This window comes from Carassius auratus, unplaced genomic scaffold (assembly GCF_003368295.1).
Source record: "Carassius auratus strain Wakin unplaced genomic scaffold, ASM336829v1 scaf_tig00217031, whole genome shotgun sequence".
NCBI classification, from domain to species: Eukaryota; Metazoa; Chordata; class Actinopteri; order Cypriniformes; family Cyprinidae; genus Carassius; species Carassius auratus.
The window spans coordinates 22,679-42,280 of record NW_020528863.1 but is presented as its reverse complement, the minus strand read 5'-3'; the positions used below and the strand labels follow the sequence as shown (position 1 = coordinate 42,280).

The following is a 19,602-nucleotide window of genomic DNA, read 5'->3' as shown; positions in this document are numbered from 1 at the left end:
CGCTGTGCTCTTTTGAATGAAGTCTTTTCTCTTCTGCGGAAGGAAAACTGATGTTCCATATCTTACAGCTGAAGTCTTTCTGTTCTGTGTGTTTTCTCTCGTGTCTTACTAAACGATCCTCTGAACTCAATGTTTTTCCACAGGTGCTGCAGGCAGAAACTCTTGACCGTCAGCTGCTCTTTTAATGTTAAGTCTGTTTCTCCATCAGAAGATGCACAACAGCCTTTATCATCTGAAATGAACAAAATGATCATAAATTCTGGTTTTTAAAATATATTTGAAAAGAATTTGTGTGAAACTCTGCAAGTTAAACCCATGCACAGACATATTGAAAAAAGTAGTTTGGAAATGCAACATTCGTCACCCAATTCATCATATTTTACAATGTCATTTTACAGTTTAACCCTTATGCGTTGTTGGGGACGTTTTTGTACACTAGAGGGTAAAGTTGAGTCTTATTTTGGCCACAACTTTCTCTGTGTTTGAGCTAATGGAATGGAATGATTAATGACAAATCTTATTTTGACCCATTATATATATATATATATATATATATATATATATATATATATATATATATTTTTATTCTTTAATTACCAAGTTCATAAATGATGTCACTTATTTGGGGAAAAAAACTCCACAAAATTACATATTTTCAGTATAAAAAGGGATTATGGACTGGATATTTTTTAACCTTTAACACAGTCTTGGGCATGTCAAAGATTAGTAACAAGATTGGCTTTGATGCATTGTTAGTTTTTGTGCAGCATTAGATTTGAATTTTTTCTCCCTCCTTTACTGTTCGTGGCTATTTTTGCCCCATTTACTTCCATTATAACAAAATTGTTTGATTGCAAAGCCACAACACCATATAATCACGCATTCTTGATTGTTTGTGATTTTCCCTTTCGGGAAGAGGTAAAATGTGTTATTTTTACAGTTGATCACTAGGTGGGACCATTAACCTTTAGATAGGCCTGAGCAAAAAAAGGCTTAGTTTCTGGCTTGTATATGGAGTTATATGGAGTATAACAGCAAATTATAGTGTTTGTGTGTGTGAGATTTGATTGTTGGTGGTTTCCCTGTTGGGAAGAGGTAAAATTTTTTTTTTTTACAGTTGATCACTAGGTGGGAACATTAACACTTAGTGTGTGTGTGTGTGTGTGTGAGTGAGAGAGAGAGAGAGAGAGAGAGAGAGAGAGAAGGAAGTGAAGTGAAGGAAGTGACGTGACATTCAGCCAAGTATGGTGACCCATACTCAGAATTCGTGCTCTGCATTTAACCCATCCGAAGTGCACACACACAGAGCAATGAACACACACACACTAAATGGCAGTGGGCAGCCATTTATGCTGCGGCGCCCGGGGAGCAGTCGGGGGTTCGGTTCAGGGGTATTACAAGGGCACCTCAGTCGTGGTATTGAGGGTGGAGAGAGAACTGTACATGCACTCCCCCCACCTACAATTCCTGCCGGCCCAAGACTTGAACTCACAACCTTTCGATTGCCAGTTCAACTCTCTAACATTAGGCCACGACTTCCCCTTTAAAAAAAAGGGTGTTAGAGGGTGTGAGAGAGACCTTTGTGCACTTACCTTGATGTATCTGAAAAAATCAAAATATGCACCTCATGCTCTCAGAACTACATGGAGTAAACAATAAAAAAAGAAGTGTGTTTATGCACCTGCTGCCTTTTGATGGTGAAAAGTACGGATGGCCTATGTCTGAAATGCTTGTCTTTTCTTGATGGTAAAACCAGTTTAAAAACTTAAAATCCTGTAAAAAAAAAATCTACTTTGCATCAAATTTATGAACAATGTATTATGAACCAAAATGCAATACCAACTTCAAATAAGCTGCAGCTTGCTGGAGGGGTCAAGCTGCATAATCATTTCTAAAACTTTGGTACACGTCAAGCCCTTTCTCGTGTTGCTTGCTGCTCTTCTCACCATTAAATATCCAGCATGATGGCATGCAAGTGTTTAAATCCACATACTTTGCTTTTGTTTACTTTATTGGCTTGTTAAGTCTGACGTCACGTAGCAGCGCTTCCGTGTCCAAACGTCTATCAGTTACCACGAGAAAACAAACAAAAGGTGCTAATATAAACTCACAATGTGATAGAATACTAGCAAAAAAGTTATAATATTAACCTTTAACTCCATACCGAAGTACCAGATAGCCAGACAATGAAAATATAAATATAAACAAAATATATAAAAATGATTTGTGTTTGGGACGCTGTGAGCACGGAGACTGTAGTGTATACCGTAAGTTTGAAAGAGTTTATCTTAAATTATCAATATGAATAAACAGTGCTCATAAACGGCTGCTGAAGTCATATTCTCATGCGAGTTGAGGCCTGGACCCGGAAACAGCACTTCTTACGTCATCACTTAACAACCGATTACTTTCACCACCATTAAAATGCAGCAGGTGCTGTACAACAAAATACACTTTTGTTTACTTCATGTAGTTCTGAGAGCTGAGGTGTACCTTTTGATTTTCTCAAATACATCAAGGTAAGTGCGCAAAGACACACTCTCTCTCCCTTTCTCTCTCACACACACACATAATATACTATGCTGTTATACTCCATATAGCTTCATATACTAGTCAGAAATCTAAAGGGTTAATGACAAGTAATAACAAATGTTACCTCCTCCCAACAGGGAAAACCACCAACAATCAAGAATCTCACACACAAAAATTAAAATCTAATGCTGCACAAAAACTAAAAATGCATCAAAGCCAATGTTGCTACTAATCTTTGACATGCCCAAGACTGTTATAAAAAGTTTTTAAAAATCCAGCCACAATTACTTTTATTTTGAAAATAAGTAATTTTGTGTGTTTCCCCCCCAAATCAGTGACATAATTTATGAACTTGGCAATTAAAGAGTTAAAAACATTTTTTTAAAAACATTTGGTAGTTTTGATCAGGACTGAAGTTGATTAACATTTTTATGCAAAAAAAATTTGGAAAAAAAAAAATTAATCTGATACATTTTTACCGCAGTTTAACTGAGTGGATGTTTTCATTCCGAACATAATGAAAGGGTAGTGAATTTGAACAATCTACAAGGGATAATAATACTGCAATCACAATATTTTTATTTCATGATTCTATAGTTTAGCTATAATTATATCATAACAAAAGTAATTTAAATAAAAAAAAATTATAAAATTGGGCAGCCTTACAAACAGGCACAGCAAATTTGTCTCTCACATTCTAGATCTCAAGAGAGGAAAACATAAAAACTATCATTTGCCATTATCTCAGAAAATCTTTACTCAAACTTGATCAAATCATCAGAGATCAACAGCCAATATGAACCTGATCCTGGAGAGTCTGCTGACATTCAAGTGTCAGAGATACAACAAACGGTCATAAAAGGAGAAACAAAAATATTCATCACCATCCCCATTATTCTCCTCCTCCTCCTCTTCCTCATCAGTGTGTTGTTGTTGTTTCTCTGCGGTGGTTTCTTCTCCTCTGCTCTCGATCGGGTTCCTGCAGTCCACCAGTTTGACGGAGCACATCTTCAGCGGCGTCTGCAGCATCTGCTGTTCTCCAGCATTACAGTCAGAGGTTTGATCAGTGGATTCATGATCCTGAGCGTCAGTATAACAGAGTAAAGTGAGGCTGAGCTCTGAGTCCTGTGTGTCTCTGGATCTCTGATCTCTGACGCTCCAGACTGAATCCTGAGCTTCTGTCCCATCAGTCTCACGCACCCAAACCTGCTCCACATCCTGACAAACACAATCAGTAATATATCTAGTGAGAGTATGATTAACAATAAGACATTGATTCACACAACTATCAGTCCATATTAGCAGCTAAATATGAAATGAAGATCTGTTCAAACCTCTCTGTTCAGTTTGTCTCCTCTTTCTCTCAGCTTTGTCTCCAGTGAAGCCACCTCTTTCTTCAGCTGACAGATTTCTGTGATGAAATCCTCAATATCCAGCATGGACAGATCAGTTCCTACTGATTTACAGCAGACCACATCCACCTGCGCTTTCATGCTCAACAACTGAACACAAACACTTCATGATTATTACAAATATATATATATATATATATAAATAAATCACTTCAATTAAGCTGCATTCAATAAACTTAACACTGTAGCTTAAATATGACTGAGATTTAATCTATTTAAGGTATTTAGCATACTACAATAGTAATATGGTTATATGCTGGACATTTTAGACTAAGCACAAATTTACCATTGTTTACCAAACTAACAATGGTAAACTTGTGCTAAGCCTAATGTGGTTTTATTACAAATACCCAAGTTAAACTATGGTTACTTTAGTAAAACCTATGGGTTAATTTAAACCAGATCTGGTAACAAACTCTTCATTCAAGCTCATTAGCGTGCTAAAAGTAACAAAACATAAAGAGTTAAAACACGTACCGAGTCTGTAAGCCTCCAACCGTCTTTTCTTCTTCAGTGGTTTTACCGGTGGATTTACTGGACTAAGATGGTCACAGCGCCTCCTACAGTTCGAGAAGTGCTAATCTCTCTGAGTCAGAACGACTGCGTGTTAGTAGATATTCTGTCTGCACCTGCTTTTCTCATTTAAAGAAAAACCGCACGTTTAATTAAGTCCAAAATGCACAATTACGTTTTTGGAAGCTTGTTACTTTCGCATAGACTGCTAAGTAAATTACATTGTCAAGGTCCAGAAAAGTATGAAAGACATCGTCAGAACAGTCCGTCTGCCATCAGTGGTTACTGTCTGTGTATAGCTCAGTCTTTCGCAGAGGTTTTCAACTCCAGTCCTTGCACCAACACACTTTTCCTCCCAGATGATTAGTTTCTACCAAGTAAATTTCTTAACTTACACAGCAGCATAAATACTCTTGAAGAACAGTGATGAAATGGATAGTTAAGCCATGGCTCTCTCTTGATTAAAAGAAACCGGTCCAGCAATGAAAAAGCAGAGTGTATTTACCAGACTCTCCTTCATGCATTTCAACACATAAAACATGCATTATGAAACCTAGGCGATCATATTATTGTAGTATTTTATTTTGAGAATTCTTAATTGTTCTGTTTGGTTTAACATAAAATCATTGCTTTACTCTGTCAAACATGACATTATATACAGCACTTGGATCAATCTACAGCATTAAAAAAGTTCACTCAGAACTCAATGAACACTTTCAGGACGAGCCAAACAAGATTTATTTCCCAGATTGACTGATGAAAGTCACTCTGGTGATTCTGGAGCAGTTTGTTCTTTAGCGTGTTTGTTCTGGTGGGTCTGAAAACTACCTAAATAAGCGAATCTCTCGCCGCAGATGGAGCAGGAGTAAGGTTTCTCTCCTGTATGAACTCGCTGATGGACCTTAAGGACGTCTGATCGAGCAAACGTCTTTTCACACTGTGAGCATTTGAACGGTCTTTCTCCAGTATGAATCCTCTTGTGGTTTCGAAATGTGCCATGTTTACCGAAACTCTTCCCACAGATGCTGCAGTGATATGGTTTTTCTCCGGTGTGGACTCGCTTATGAAATAAAAAACTAGGTGAATTTGAAAAGCTCTTCCCGCAGTGGGCGCACAGATATGGTTTCTCTCCAGTGTGTGTCCTCTCGTGAATGTTCAAACTATTAATATGACGGAATCGTTTGTCGCAGTGTTTGCACTGAAGCGGTTTCTCATCTGAATGGATTTTCTGGTGTGACTTTAGAGAGCCTGAGTCTGTGAAGGCTTTCCCACATTCACTGCACTGATACGGTCTCTCATTAGTGTGCAAACGTATATGTTTCTTCAGATGAGATCCATGATTGAAGGTCTTCTCGCAGTGCGGACATTTGTATGGGCTCCCGTGTGGATTCGCTTATGAGCATCAAGATTTGCTTTGTTGCTGAAATACTTGTCACATTCACTGCAGTGGAAAGACTTTTCGCTGTGTGTTTTTATATGAGATTTCATATTAGGAACAGTGGTGAAAAAATCCTTCCCGCACTGTTCACAGTGAAACTCCTTCTTCCCGCTGTGCTCTTTTGAATGAAGTCTCTCTTCTGCGGTAGGAAAGCTGATTTTGCATCTCCTACAGCTGAAGTCTTTCTGTTCCGTGTGTTTTCTCTCGTGTCTCTTTAAATGGCTCTCTGAACTCAGTGTTTTTCCACAGGTGCTGCAGGAGAAACTCTTGACCGTCAGCTGCTCTTTTGATGTTAAGTCTGTATCTCCATTAGAAGATGAACAGCCTTTATCATCTGAAATTAACAAAATGGTTATAAATTCTGGATTTAAAAAAATACTTGAAAGGAAATGCAACATTTGCCACCTATTTCATTATATTTTACAATGTCATTTCACAGTATGATAATACTGCAATCATAATTTTTTTCTTTTATGAATATACATATATATCATAACAAAAGAAAATTAAATTAGATTTCAAGTCAAATTAGACTGCCTTAAAAACAGGCACAGAAAATCTGTCTCTTGCCATTGTGTTCCCGAATACCTCAGAAAATCTTTACTCAAACCTGATCAGATCACCAGAGACCATCAGCAAATATGAACCTGATCCTGAAGAGTCTGCTGACATTCAAATGTTAGAGAAACATCAAACGCTCATAAAAAGGAGAAACAAACCTGGAGGGATGAAATCTTCATCTTCTTCATCACCACTGTCATCATCATCATCACTCTGATCATCATCCTCCACATTATTCTCCTTCTCCTCCTCCTCCTCTTCCTCATCAGTGTGTTGTTGTTGTTTCTCAGCGGTGGTTTCTTCTCCTCTGCTCTCGATCAGGTTCCTGCAGTCCACCAGTTTGACGGAGCACATCCTCAGCGGCGTCTGCAGCATCTGCTGTTCTCCAGCGTTACAGTCAGAGGTTTGATCAGTGGATTCATGATCCTGAGCGTCAGTATAACAGAGTAAAGTGAGGCTGAGCTCTGAGTCCTGTGTGTCTCTGGATCTCTGATCTCTGACGCTCCAGACTGAATCCTGAGCTTCTGTCCCATCAGTCTCACGCACCCAAACCTGCTCCACATCCTGACAAACACAATCAACTTATCAATACAGAATCATATATCCATTGATTCTGACAGTCATGAATCAACTTTGAAACGTTATGGTTCACCTAAAATGAAAATGCTGCCATTAATTACTCCCCCTTCATGTCATTTCAAACCTGTAAGCCCTCTGTTCATCTTCAGAACAGATATTAAGATATAAAATCCGAGAGCTTTCTGACCATCCCATAGACAACTATGCAACTTAAATGTTCCCAGACCTAGAAACACAGTAAGGACTAGTGTTGTTTTTGGTGGCCTGTTTTAATTTTAGTTTTAGTCTAGTCTTTGTGTGCAGCTGTCATTTTGGTTTTTATTAGTTTTAGTCACGTTCATACTCTTTTTAGTCTAGTCTAGTTTTAGTCACCGAAAAATTATTACATTTTAGTCTGGTTTTAGTTGACGAAAAATTCTTACATTTTAGTCTGGTTTTAGTCGACGAAAAATTCTTACATTTTAGTCTAGTTTTGGTCTACAAAAAATTATTACATTTTAGTCTAGTTTTAGTTGATGAAAAATTATTACATTTAGTTGACGAAAAATTATTACATTTTAGTCTAGTTTTAGTTCACGAAAAATTATTACATTTTAGTCTGGTTTTAGTCGCCGAAAAATTATTACATTTTATTCTAGTTTCAGTCTACAAAAAATTTATTACATTTTAGTCTAGTTTTAGTCGATGAAAAATTATTACATTTTAGTCTGGTTTTAGTCGCCGAAAAATTATTACATTTTATTCTAGTTTTAGTCTACAAATAATTAATTACATTTTAGTCTAGTTTTAGTTGACGAAAAATTATTACATTTTAGTCTAGTTTTAGTTGACGAAATTTTTTACATTTTAGTCTAGTTTTAGTCTACAAAAAATTATTACATTTTAGTCTATGAACAATTATTACATTTTTAGTCTGGTTTTAGTCGCCAAAAAATTATTACATTTTAGTCTAGTTTTAGTCTACAAAAAATTAATTATATCTTAGTCTAGTTTTAGTCTACAAAAATTATTACATTTTAGTCTAGTTTTAGTTGACGAAAAATTATTACATTTTAGTCTAGTTTTAGTCGCCGAAAAATTATTACATTTTAGTCTAGTTTTAGTCGCGGAAAAATCATTACATTTTAGTCTAGTTTTAGTCGCGGAAAAATCATTACATTTTAGGTCTGGTTTTAGTCGCCGAAAAATTATTACATTTAGGTCTGGTTTTAGTCGCCGAAAAATTATTACATTTTAGTCTGGTTCTAGTCAACGAAAAATTATTACATTTTAGTCTAGTTTTAGTCTACAAAAAATTATTACATTTTAGTCTAGTTTTAGTCTACAAAAAATATTACATTTTAGTCTAGTTTTAGTCGCTGAAAAATTATTACATTTTAGTCTGGTTTTAGTAGATGAAAAATTATTACATTTTAGTCTAGTTTTAGTCTACAAAAAATTATTACATTTTAGTCTGGTTTTAGTCGACAAAAAAATTATTACATTTTAGTCTAGTTTTAGTCAACGAAAAATTATAACATTTTAGTCTAGTTTTAGTCTACAAAAAATTATTACATTTTAGTCTGGTTTTAGTCGACAAAAAAATTATTACATTTTAGTCTAGTTTTAGTCAACGAAAAAATTATAACATTTTAGTCTAGTTTTAGTCTACAAAAAAATTATTACAATTTTAGTCTGGTTTTAGTTGACGAAGAATTATTACATTTTAGTCTAGTTTTAGTTGACGAAAAATTATTACATTTTTTAGTCGCCGAAAAATTATTACATTTTAGTCTGGTTTTAGTCGCCGAAAAATTATTACATTTTAGTCTAGTTTTAGTCTACAAAAATTTTTTACATTTTAGTCTGGTTTTAGTCGCCGAAAAATTATTACATTTTAGTCTAGTTTTAGTCTACAAAAAATTATTACATTTTAGTCTGGTTTTAGTCGACAGAAAATTATTAAATTTTAGTCTAGTTTTAGTCAACGAAAAATTATATCATTTTAGTCTAGTTTTAGTCTACAAAAAATTATTACATTTTAGTCTGGTTTTAGTCGACAAAAACTAATAACATTTCAGTCTAGTATTAGTTGACGAAGAATTATTACATTTTAGTCTAGTTTTAGTCAACGAAAAATTATTACATTTTAGTCTAGTTTTAGTCTACAAAAAATTATTACATTTTTTTAGTCAAATTTTTGGTTTTAGTCAACGAAAAATTATTACATTTTAGTCTAGTTTTAGTTGCCGAAAAATTATTAAATTTTAGTCTGGTTTTAGTCAACGAAAAATTATTACATTTTGGTCTAGTTTTAGTTGATGAAAATAGTATTTTAGTCTCTTTTTAGTAACGCAATTCTATTTAAAAGTCAGTATATACCTAGAAGTATAGATAAAACCAAAATTTTATTTTATCCAAACCCATTTCATACAAGGTTATCTTATTATATTATTTAGTCAACGAAAATGAGACATTTTAGCATAGTTTTTATTTTGTAAACCACATTTAGTCTTGTTTTTATTCATCAACAATATTGCATTATACATTTAATTATAGACATCGTCACATGAGCAGCATTTTTGTTGCGTCTCGTCTCATTTTTGTCACATTATAAAGGTTCGTTGACGACGACATTTAGCCATAATTTTCATTGACGAAAGCAAAACTAGAAGGACTTTGGTTAAACAGTTCATGTGATATCAGTGGTCCAACTCCAATATTATGAAGGTTTAATAATACTTTTTTTGCACAAAGGGAACAAAAAAACATTTATTCAGAAATGTCCTCTCCTCCGTGTCAGTCTCCACTGCGCGTTCACATGTTGACACAAGAGATGATGATTCAGAGCAACTGAACATCCTCAACAATCTCCCCATTTTGCTTCTACTCATACCTCTGTGGTTTGCAAATTTCAGAAATCATCGTATCTTTCCTTGACCAGGTTTGAAGTCGTCCACTGAAAAATTTTCACTGCACAACCTTCATTTGCTTGATGTTTCAAGCAGTAAATCAACATCCCGCTCAACAGCCATAGCTTCAGTCATTCTGAATTATTTACTTGCTCTAAGTCGTGTATATACGAAGTCTGAATGGTAAGCCTTTGAGCTGTCAGCATTGGTGATGTACTTTTACAAACTCTCACTGGTTTCTCACAAATCAGTTATCCAGGAAATGCACACTTTAGCACCATTTGAAAGAATACACCAAGACGTAAAGCACAATCAATTAGGGATCTCCCGATCTGATCCACGACATTAGTATCGTGCAGATAATGGCCCAGAACGCTAGATCAGAGATTGGAGGGAAGAAAAAAATATGATCCGATACCTATTCAACACAAACCATGGGAAAATCTAGCTTAAACAATCACCTAAATGCTTGAATATAAGCAATTCCCTTGCTGCGACATCCAGTTACTCACGCAGCCTTTCACATGATAAGAGTACCGTATCTTCCGCACTATAAGGCGCACTTAAAAGCCTTTAATTCTCTCAAAAAAAAGTGCGCCTTATAATCTGGATCGCTTTATATATGGATCAAGACGTGCTGACATTCCCTTTACCACAGCTCCATCTAGTGGATGCATAACGCAAACCCAGTCAAATGTTTGACTGCAGTATCTTCTATTCTATGCGCCTTCTAATCCGGTGCGCCCTATATATGAAAACAGTTCTAAAATAGGCCATTCATTGAAGGTGCGCCTTATAATCCAGTGCGCTTTATAATCTGGGAAATACGGTAGTAGCCAATTATACTCGCATGAGTATGAGAGTTAGCTAACTTACAGAATAGCCATGTCAGTGGTGTGGAAGTATTTTATCTTTAAAGAGGAAAAAAGCAAATGCAGAATTTGCGATGCAAATCTTTGAGAGGGGTGGCAGTGCTGTCAGCAGGGCTTGACATTAACTTTTTTGCTCGGTTTTCCAAAGTTACTAGCCACAGAGCATTTTTACTAGCCAAATTTTTGTTGTTGTGAATATACTCTCATATCATATACCAGCCATTCTCGACCTGACTTCCACTTTTCGTTGAAAGGTCTTTTGATTTCTTCTTGCTTCCTTTTTTGTTTCATCATAGGTCTTCTCTTGTGTGTTGGTTTGAGTCCCTGTCTGCCTTCGGTCTGCGATTTCTTCCGAGGGAAGGGGTGTGCAAAATGAATAATTTTGATTGATGACGATAAAAAATTATCCACAATCTGCAGAAATATCATTGTATTATGCTGCTGCACACATTCTATCCATGGAATACTGCGACAGCCGACATATCCATTAAACGGGTATTTATGTCTATGTCCAGTACTGCCGCTCCCATACAGAGAACACTAGTGGGGGGGGGGGGGGGGGGTGGGCACCATCCCAGTTGCTCAACAAAAAAGCAAGACCATTTCAGGAGACTACCTCTTGAAGATCATCAAGAGAATGACAAGAGTGTGCAAAGCAGACTTTTTTGTTATGTATATAATTCCATAATCCATGTGTTAATTCATAGTTTTGATGCCTTCAGTGTGAATCTACAATTTTCAAAGTCATGAAAATAAAGAAAACTCATTGAATGAGGTGTGTCTAAACTATTGGTTTGTACTGTACGTAAATAAACATGTAACCAGAATTATAAAAAATGCATTTCACGATGAAGACAGTAGACAGTCTAAGCACACATGATGCACCATTCCCACAGCCACGGTCGTGCTTGACCTTTCCTCATGTTTGTGGCTGGACAACTTTGCCAGGGAACAGACAACAGTAGTCCAGCGCAGAGATAAGGAAAAGAAAAAAGCACAAGATGAGGCCCGTGCATCACTCTTAGGTACTTTTATAATCCTGTTAATCTTTTTTGGATTTTGATAGCATAAAGTTAATAACATGTTGTAATGTTGGTGATAATATCACAGCCGCACCTGCCTTAATATCCTCTTAGAGTTTCAATGTACCGCTTAATTCAATTCAAATAAAAAAAACTAATCCTTGTTTTTATTGAAGTAAAAAAATGTAATGCTTGAGACTATAAAATTAATCAGACAACTGTCTGAACTTAATCAGAAATCTTGAAGAAACTATCTGAGAGATAAGACTCAAACTACTGGAGTGTGGTTCCTGAGATGCACTTTGCCAGTAGGGTTGACAGGATGATCTGGTGGTTAGTCGTGTCAAAATCAGTGGACAGATCCAGCAAGATAAGTATTGGAATCCACTCTTGCCAGTCTTAATGCTTAAAAATCTGAGAGCAAGGCAACCTCGGTTGAATGTCAACTTCTGAAGCCAGATTGGTTGCTGTCGAGGAGGTTGTTCTGCATGAGAAAAGAAGAGACTTGGTGGAACACAACTCGTTCAAGTGTTTTTGCCATGAAAGGAAGGGAAATTGGTCTGTAGTTTTCTAAAAGAGATGGGTTAAGTGTTGGTTTCTTAAGAAGTAGGGTTATATAAGCCGGTCTTAATGCTGAGGGAAAAACAGCAGTGTGGAAGGATGTGTTGATGATGTGAGTGATGCAGGTACAACTACAGGAGAAATGGCTTGAAGGAGATGAGATGGAATATGATCAAATGGACAAGTAGTAGGACGATTAGTAAGGATGAGTTTGGAGTCTTCTGCCTCAGAGAGTGAAGAGAAGGATGTGAATGAGTGTAAGTTTGCTGGTAAGATGTGCTTGACGGACTGTGGTGTGGAAAATTGTGCACGGATAGTTTTAATTTTATTAATGAAGAACTTAAAATCATCAGCTGTCAGAGTTGATGAAGGAGGGGGAAAAATGCTTTAAAGAGCATGTGAAAGTTAGATGAATTGTTAATTTAGTTAAGATAGCATGTCTTTTCAGCAGTGGAGACATTAGCAGAGAATGAAAAGAAGAGTGACCAATACACATTAGGTTCAGTAGTATTTTTTATTTGTGCCACACCCTTTCAGCAGCCATGAGCTTAGTATTATGCTCGCAGAGAACATCAGATAATCAAGGGGCTGAAAGGGTGGTTCGGGTTGGCCTGGAAGAAAAGGGGCAAACAGTGTCTAAACAAGATTTAAGAGTGGAGCAGAAAGTGTCAGTACCACTGTTAGCATCAAGACATGCTAACTGTTTAAGGGAAGGAAGCAAAAATGAAACCATAGTAGATAGCCGGGAGGGTGAGACTGAGCGTAGGTTACGTCAAAAGATGACATGGAGGTCTATGTGTTAGAGCTAAAGATCTTTGCCCGAACACGACGGCTATTTGTTAGTTTTGTTTGTTGATTCAGGGTTAGCATCATCTGGGGTCCTCTGAGGGTCAGCATCATCTCTTCTCAGGTGTTCTGGATCCAGACTGAAGCTTGTGTAAATCCTAGTTACCATGGGATGTGGATATGGCCCAATTACAGCTCTAGTATGTGTTGTGTTAGGAACCAGGTTGAGAGTGAGGAGGAAGTGATCCAACGTGTGCAGTGGAGTAACCAGAACATGATCAGTAGAACAGTGTCATGTAAATAAGGTCCAGTTGGTTGCATGATTTGTGATTATCCATGGTTAAAACTTCTCTTGAGATCAAAAGAGGCAAGCAGAGTGTGGAAGTCAGCAGACAGAGGTTTATCTCGGTGGATGTTGAAGTCTCCAAGCATAACTAGAGGAGTACTATCCTCAGGAAAGGTTGAGAGCAGCCCATTTCTTCCACAAAGTTACGTAGTGGCCCTGAGGGTCCATAAAAACAAAAGTTAAAGGAATACATTTCCAATCATTAGAGATAAGCATACCAATATTTCCACCTCTTCCAGTCAGATGGGGACTGTATGAAAATTAGAAATTATTGGAAAGTGCTGCAGGAGTAGCAGTGTCCACTGGTTTGATCTACATCTTTGTCAGGGCAAATAATCAAAAAGTTTAAAAAGTATCGGGTAGAGTTTGTATAGGGAGGGCTTATATTGTCCCAATAAGGAGGCATCCATTTAAAAATTGTAATTTACAATAAATATGTTATTTTTGGATTATGTTTTATAATGCACTACAATACCAAGGAGCAGATAATTGCCACTATTTGCAATAATAGCAGAAAATCCACACTAGACTTAGAGCATGCAAAATTACCTTGCATGCTGCAATGGTTGTGATTAAGGTATAGTAACGTGTATCGACGATAGTCAGAGATATCGACATAAGCAGATTTCTTTGTCGATAATCAAGATGATATTAGGCTCATTTTCCTATTAATGTATTAGATTATAATAATAATAACTATTATTTTTATTAGGCTGCTTATTAAAATAAAACTGCCCAGCTATTTCACTTCCGCACCGCATTTCTCTCTCTCACACACACACACACACACACACACCGTGCGCGAGCACAAGAGGATAAGAGCCTGTAGTCACTGAAGTTGTCCGCTTTGACTCGGATAACTCGTTAAATCCATGAAATGAAAGAGATAAAAAACGAGGAGTTGGTGCCCCACACATTTAATGACTGCTACACGACAACGCACTCTTCTCATACATTACAGATTAACTTTCTTGGCATTACAATTAAAGTAAAGACAGAAAATTAACAAGGCGGCAGAGCGAACTTAGCATCCATAGTGGTTCTCACATAGACCTTCTATTAAAGACTGATCATTATAACGCACACTAGAAGGACTACGTGAGAACCACTATGGATCATAAGTTCGCTCTGCAGCCTTTTTATTATTTCCATGTACACCGTACTATAATGTGATGCATGCAAAATACAGAGTTTTGGCTGTTACAAATAGAGATCGACCGATATGGGTTTTTCTATAGCCGATGCCAATGTTTAGAGGTCAGGGACAGCTGATGGCCGATATGTGCTGCCGATTTTTAGGGCCGATATCTTGAAGTTTTCGCCTTCATTTGCATGCTAAAATGTCGCACTAATAATAAGTGGATGCACAACATTTCTAAACTTATCATTTATTGAGCACTGACTTGAACCATCTCTCGAATCTTAATTTTGTGCACTGCATGGTATTAAAATAAAAAATGTATCCAAAGTTAACCAAACAAATTAATAAACTGACCAAGTATTAAATTATATATATATATATATATATATATATATATATATATATATATATATATATATATATATATATATATATATATCATTTACATAAAAGTTTTAGAGCATTTATCAATTTTTCAAGTTTGTTGGAACATAAATGTAAACAAATATACATTTAAATAAATAAAAATCAATTAAAATGAAAAATATAAAAATAAATATATATAAAAATAAATAATAGTAGTGCTTCAAACACACGAGCAACCAGCAACACTTGTGTTTGGTATAAATGACACAGAACATCTAAAGTGCATTCTAATTTCAAAATTACATCACAGTCTGTTCATTGTGAAAATAAAGTACAGTCAACCAAACAAATAAAAGGTTACACTGGTCAGTTTAAATAGACCATAGTATACTGGTCCTCTCTGCTGTTATGCCAAGGACGTTTTTGCTCATGTGAAGAAGATGATATTTTCCGTCTAGTTTATATTAAAAAAAGAAAAAAAATATTATAGTTTAACATTCAGATACATTGCGAATGTGGAAACATTTGGATATGCGCAGAACGAGACCTGAGCAATAACCTCCAAATACATCTAGGCAAACCCGCGCTCCCTCGTCCTCGTATCATTTTTCGGATCAGCAAAAAAAAAAAAAAAAAAAAAAAAGGCCAAGACAAATAAACATATATTTTGTCTTTTTTTTTTTTTAAATTAAATTATTAAATTTAAATATATGAAATCAACAAAGTGCACATGGCATAATATCTTCTTTCTAACATAATAGCCTGATTTCTCATCTTCCAGTCTGCTGTGATGAATTGAGCCGTTATCGTCACAGAGATCTCCGTCCCCCTGGACGTGCACTCGTCTGTCGTGAGTGCAACAGAGGATGCTCAGGATAGTTTATCCACAAATGATTTTCTTCTCCTGTTCATAAAGATCTGGCACAATCTTTTCACTCTAACCGCTTTCCTTCATCATTTTATCTGACAGGGAAGCCAAAATGCGCGGGGCGTTCAAGTTCCTCCGTTCCTGGCAGTTGAAATCAGCGGACGGTTCCTATCCGACAATTCCAGCGGAAGTTGGCGTTGCTATGGTACTGATAAACAAACCTGAATTCATAACTTTTAATAAAATAAATAATAATTTTATAACGAAGTTGTCATGTCATTTTTTTTTTTTTATGATTTTCTAACATTATAAGGGCAGTGAATACAATTAAAATGAATAATTAAATATTGTGCCCCCCACTCTCGGACACACTCGGTCTCTCTCGCTCGAGTTAAGGGTTGTTGCAGCCCTATATACCACTATATCACATTTAGCTGACCTGACATGCACATTCAGATACAGACAATATCAATCATTCTAATCTCTCTGCCATTTTTGTTCTACTCGCTTCCGAGGCTTTTCAGCGGTGTAGTACGACGTCCACTGGGGGAGTATTGCGTATTACGGAGCGGATTTCAACTGCCAGTGTGAAGGCAGCGTCAACAAAGATAAATGATCTCCAACGTATGGCGCGCTCTCTTCATTTTATCAAATGATCATAATCACATAATTCATTTTACAGTCCTGCTACTAGCATTTTATTCTGACGAAAACCCCTTTAATTCAGATGAGAGAGCTTTTTTTCCAAGTGGCTTTTGCACATAATAATAATACCGCTGCAGACGCATTTTGCAGCATTAAGGTTATTAATTGAATATTAATTTAAACGACGATCGATCATGGAAATTATCGAATATTGGCATCCCTAAATACAAATGAGTTGGATGGAAAAATGGTTATTGTCTGCATCAAACCATGCTTCTGAACAAATGTCATTCACCGTTCTGGGAAGCTCCAGGACAGCTGTCTCTCCGAGCACAGTGCTTTCTGTGAGCTGGGCGGAGTAACGTCAGAGACAGTTTACTTTGGTAACGTCACGCTGCAGTGTTTGTAAGAGCTGACAACTTCTCCACCCCATTTACAGAGTGAAATTCTCTGAATACCTTTTTCTCCCAGGGCAGTTGTTGAATCTTCCAAAAGTTTTGTCTTGGGGTGCTTCACATGCAGTGGCAGCAGCAGCACATTCCAGTGCAACAATAACACGGGGCTGCCCGCCGACGTGCCTGACTTTAAATCGGCGCTACAAAACACGGATATCGGCAGTTGCCGATATATTCAAAAATTACAAATATCGGCCCGATATATCGGTTGACCTCTAGTTACAAAGTCTCCATCCACAAACAGACGTACATCGTCTGCAGATATAAGGTATTTCACTGCACTTTAACAAGTAATCTGAACGGCCTATATATGTGCCCTATTTTAAATGAGTCCTCACTAACTGAGTTTAATGCCACAGTTATGTTAGAATGCATCTCATTCTTGTTTCTGTGGCGGTGCGTCGAGCTCGTCATGAGGCGCGTGGTCCAGAGCGCTGTATCACTGATGCAGGAGTTCAATTCAACTTTACTCCAAATATGTGAACTTACCAGTTTTAAATACTTTATATTTAACGTGTTCGTTTATGCCCGATATTAGTGTTAAACTGTTGAACTTTAAATTAAATCTATTGATTTTCACCGTTGACTGATTTTTCCGAACATTAACTTTGGTGCGCAGATGCGGCAGATTTGTCACAGGACGAGTGATATGACAGTTGTGTCCGACTATATATATATGAACTTAGCTGTTTTAAATACAGTATTTTTATATTTAACGTTAGTTTCAGTATGTTTTAAAGTATATATTTTCAATTATTGGTGATTCCATAGACTCTCTCGCACGCACCTGCGTGGTTTAAAACACCAGAAAAAAAAGAGTCTCTCTCTTGCTCCACCCAAGCACGATAAGATCGTGTTTTGTCGATCTCACGGACTGACGATATGATGATTTGAAAAATGACCATATCGCCCAACACTAGTTGTGATACGACCTCACGCTCTGCAGCAACTTTTAAAAACCTTAAATTCAACAAATAACCAAAAATAATATATCTAAAATGCAAAAAACATACAATCTACTCCATTTTTTTCTGCAGCACTGCAGTATTAAATTTATGTTCTTTTGATTCAGCTAAGTGGTCATGCTGTGACGTATCGATCAGTGTTTGTCACTCAGAAACACATGATGTAAATTTGCAGGTCAGAGTTCACCAAACTTGAACTTTGCTACGCAGCAAAATACCTTTGCATGGGCTTGTGTTTACGGTCTGACGCATTTACATGCCTATGAATGGAAGTCATTGGAAAGAAAATTATAGTGAGACAGAGGCCTTAAATATAACCGCTGCCTTCTTTGTTTTCTTTGTGCACAAAAATATTTTCGTAGCTTCATTAAGTTAAGAGTTAAACCACTGATGGCACATGGACTGTTTTAACTATGTTCTTGCAATAATTCTGAAACTTGGAACATTTCTACTGCACTGCTGTCGATGGAGGGTCAAAAAGCTCCCAGATTTCATCAACAATATCTTAATTTGTGTTCTAAAGATGAACAAAGGTCTTACAGGTTTGGAATTACACAAAGGTAAGTGATTCATGAAATGACATTCATTTCTACATGAACTATCCCTTTAATAGAAGCTTTAACATTTTTACTGGACAAACTGACAGTGACTGAGCTGAAAGATGAAATGAAGATCTGTTCAAACCTCTCTGTACAGTTTGTCTCCTCTTTCTCTCAGCTTTGCCTCCAGTGAAGCCACCTCTTTCTTCAGCTGACAGATTTCTGTGATGAAATCCTCAATATCCAGCATGGACAGATCAGTTCCTACTGATTTACAGCAGACCACATCCACCTGCGCTTTCATGCTCAACATCTGAACACAAACACACCATGATTATTATAATATATACAATATTTATATATTATCTATTTAAAATATACATTATTTATAATAAAGTGAACAAACAAAAAAAGCACAACTACACCGAACTGAATAAAGAAAATTCACTTCTGAATATTCGGAAATGTCAAATACAAAAAGTATTTGATGAGACACACCATTTTAGGCTCTTTGTTGAATAGGAATAAATTCTTCATAGGAATATCTAAAATCTATCACTTCAATTAAGCTGCATTTAATAAACTTAACACTATAACTTCAATACGGCAGAGTTAATCGATTTTATGCATCCTTCCAACATTTCCAGCATACTACAAAAGTTATGTTTACATGATGGACACTTTTATTTTAGGCTATGCACAAATTTACCATTGTAAGTTTTTGCTGTAATTATAGTAAGTAAAACAATGGCGAATTTGTGTTAAGCCTAAAGTGGCTTTATTACAAATACCCAAGTTAAACTGTGGTTACTTTAGTAAAACCTTTGGGTTATTTTAAACCAGATCTGGATAACAAACTCTTCATTCAAGCTCATTAGCGTGCTAAAGGTAACAAAATATAAAGAGTTAAAACACGTACCGAGTCTGTAAGCCTCCAACCGTCTTTTCTTCTTCAGTGGTTTTACCGGTGGATTTACTGGACTAAGATGGTCACTGCGCCTCCTACAGCTCGAGAAGTGCTAATCTCTCTCAGAACGACTGCGTGTTAGTAGATATTCTGTCTGCACCTGCTTTTCTCATTTAAATAAAAACCGCATATTTACTTTCAGT

General features: G+C 36.4%; 1 protein-coding gene and 1 pseudogene across 1 annotated transcript; both read right to left on the bottom strand.

Annotated features, from left to right (window-relative positions):
- Positions 1-26: 26 nt before the first annotated feature.
- Positions 27-4,870, bottom strand: LOC113099790 (uncharacterized). Its single transcript, XM_026264744.1, has 4 exons — positions 4,422-4,870; positions 3,867-4,034; positions 3,417-3,750; positions 27-232 (listed from the first exon to the last, which is right to left on the bottom strand). The coding sequence occupies exons 2-4, from the start codon at positions 4,023-4,025 to the stop codon at positions 63-65; spliced, it is 663 nt and encodes a 220-aa protein (XP_026120529.1). The 5' UTR covers positions 4,026-4,034; positions 4,422-4,870; the 3' UTR covers positions 27-62.
- A 150-nt stretch (positions 4,871-5,020) lies between these two features.
- Positions 5,021-19,542, bottom strand: LOC113099782 (zinc finger protein OZF-like; annotated as a pseudogene).
- Between the last annotated feature and the right edge of the window lie 60 nt (positions 19,543-19,602).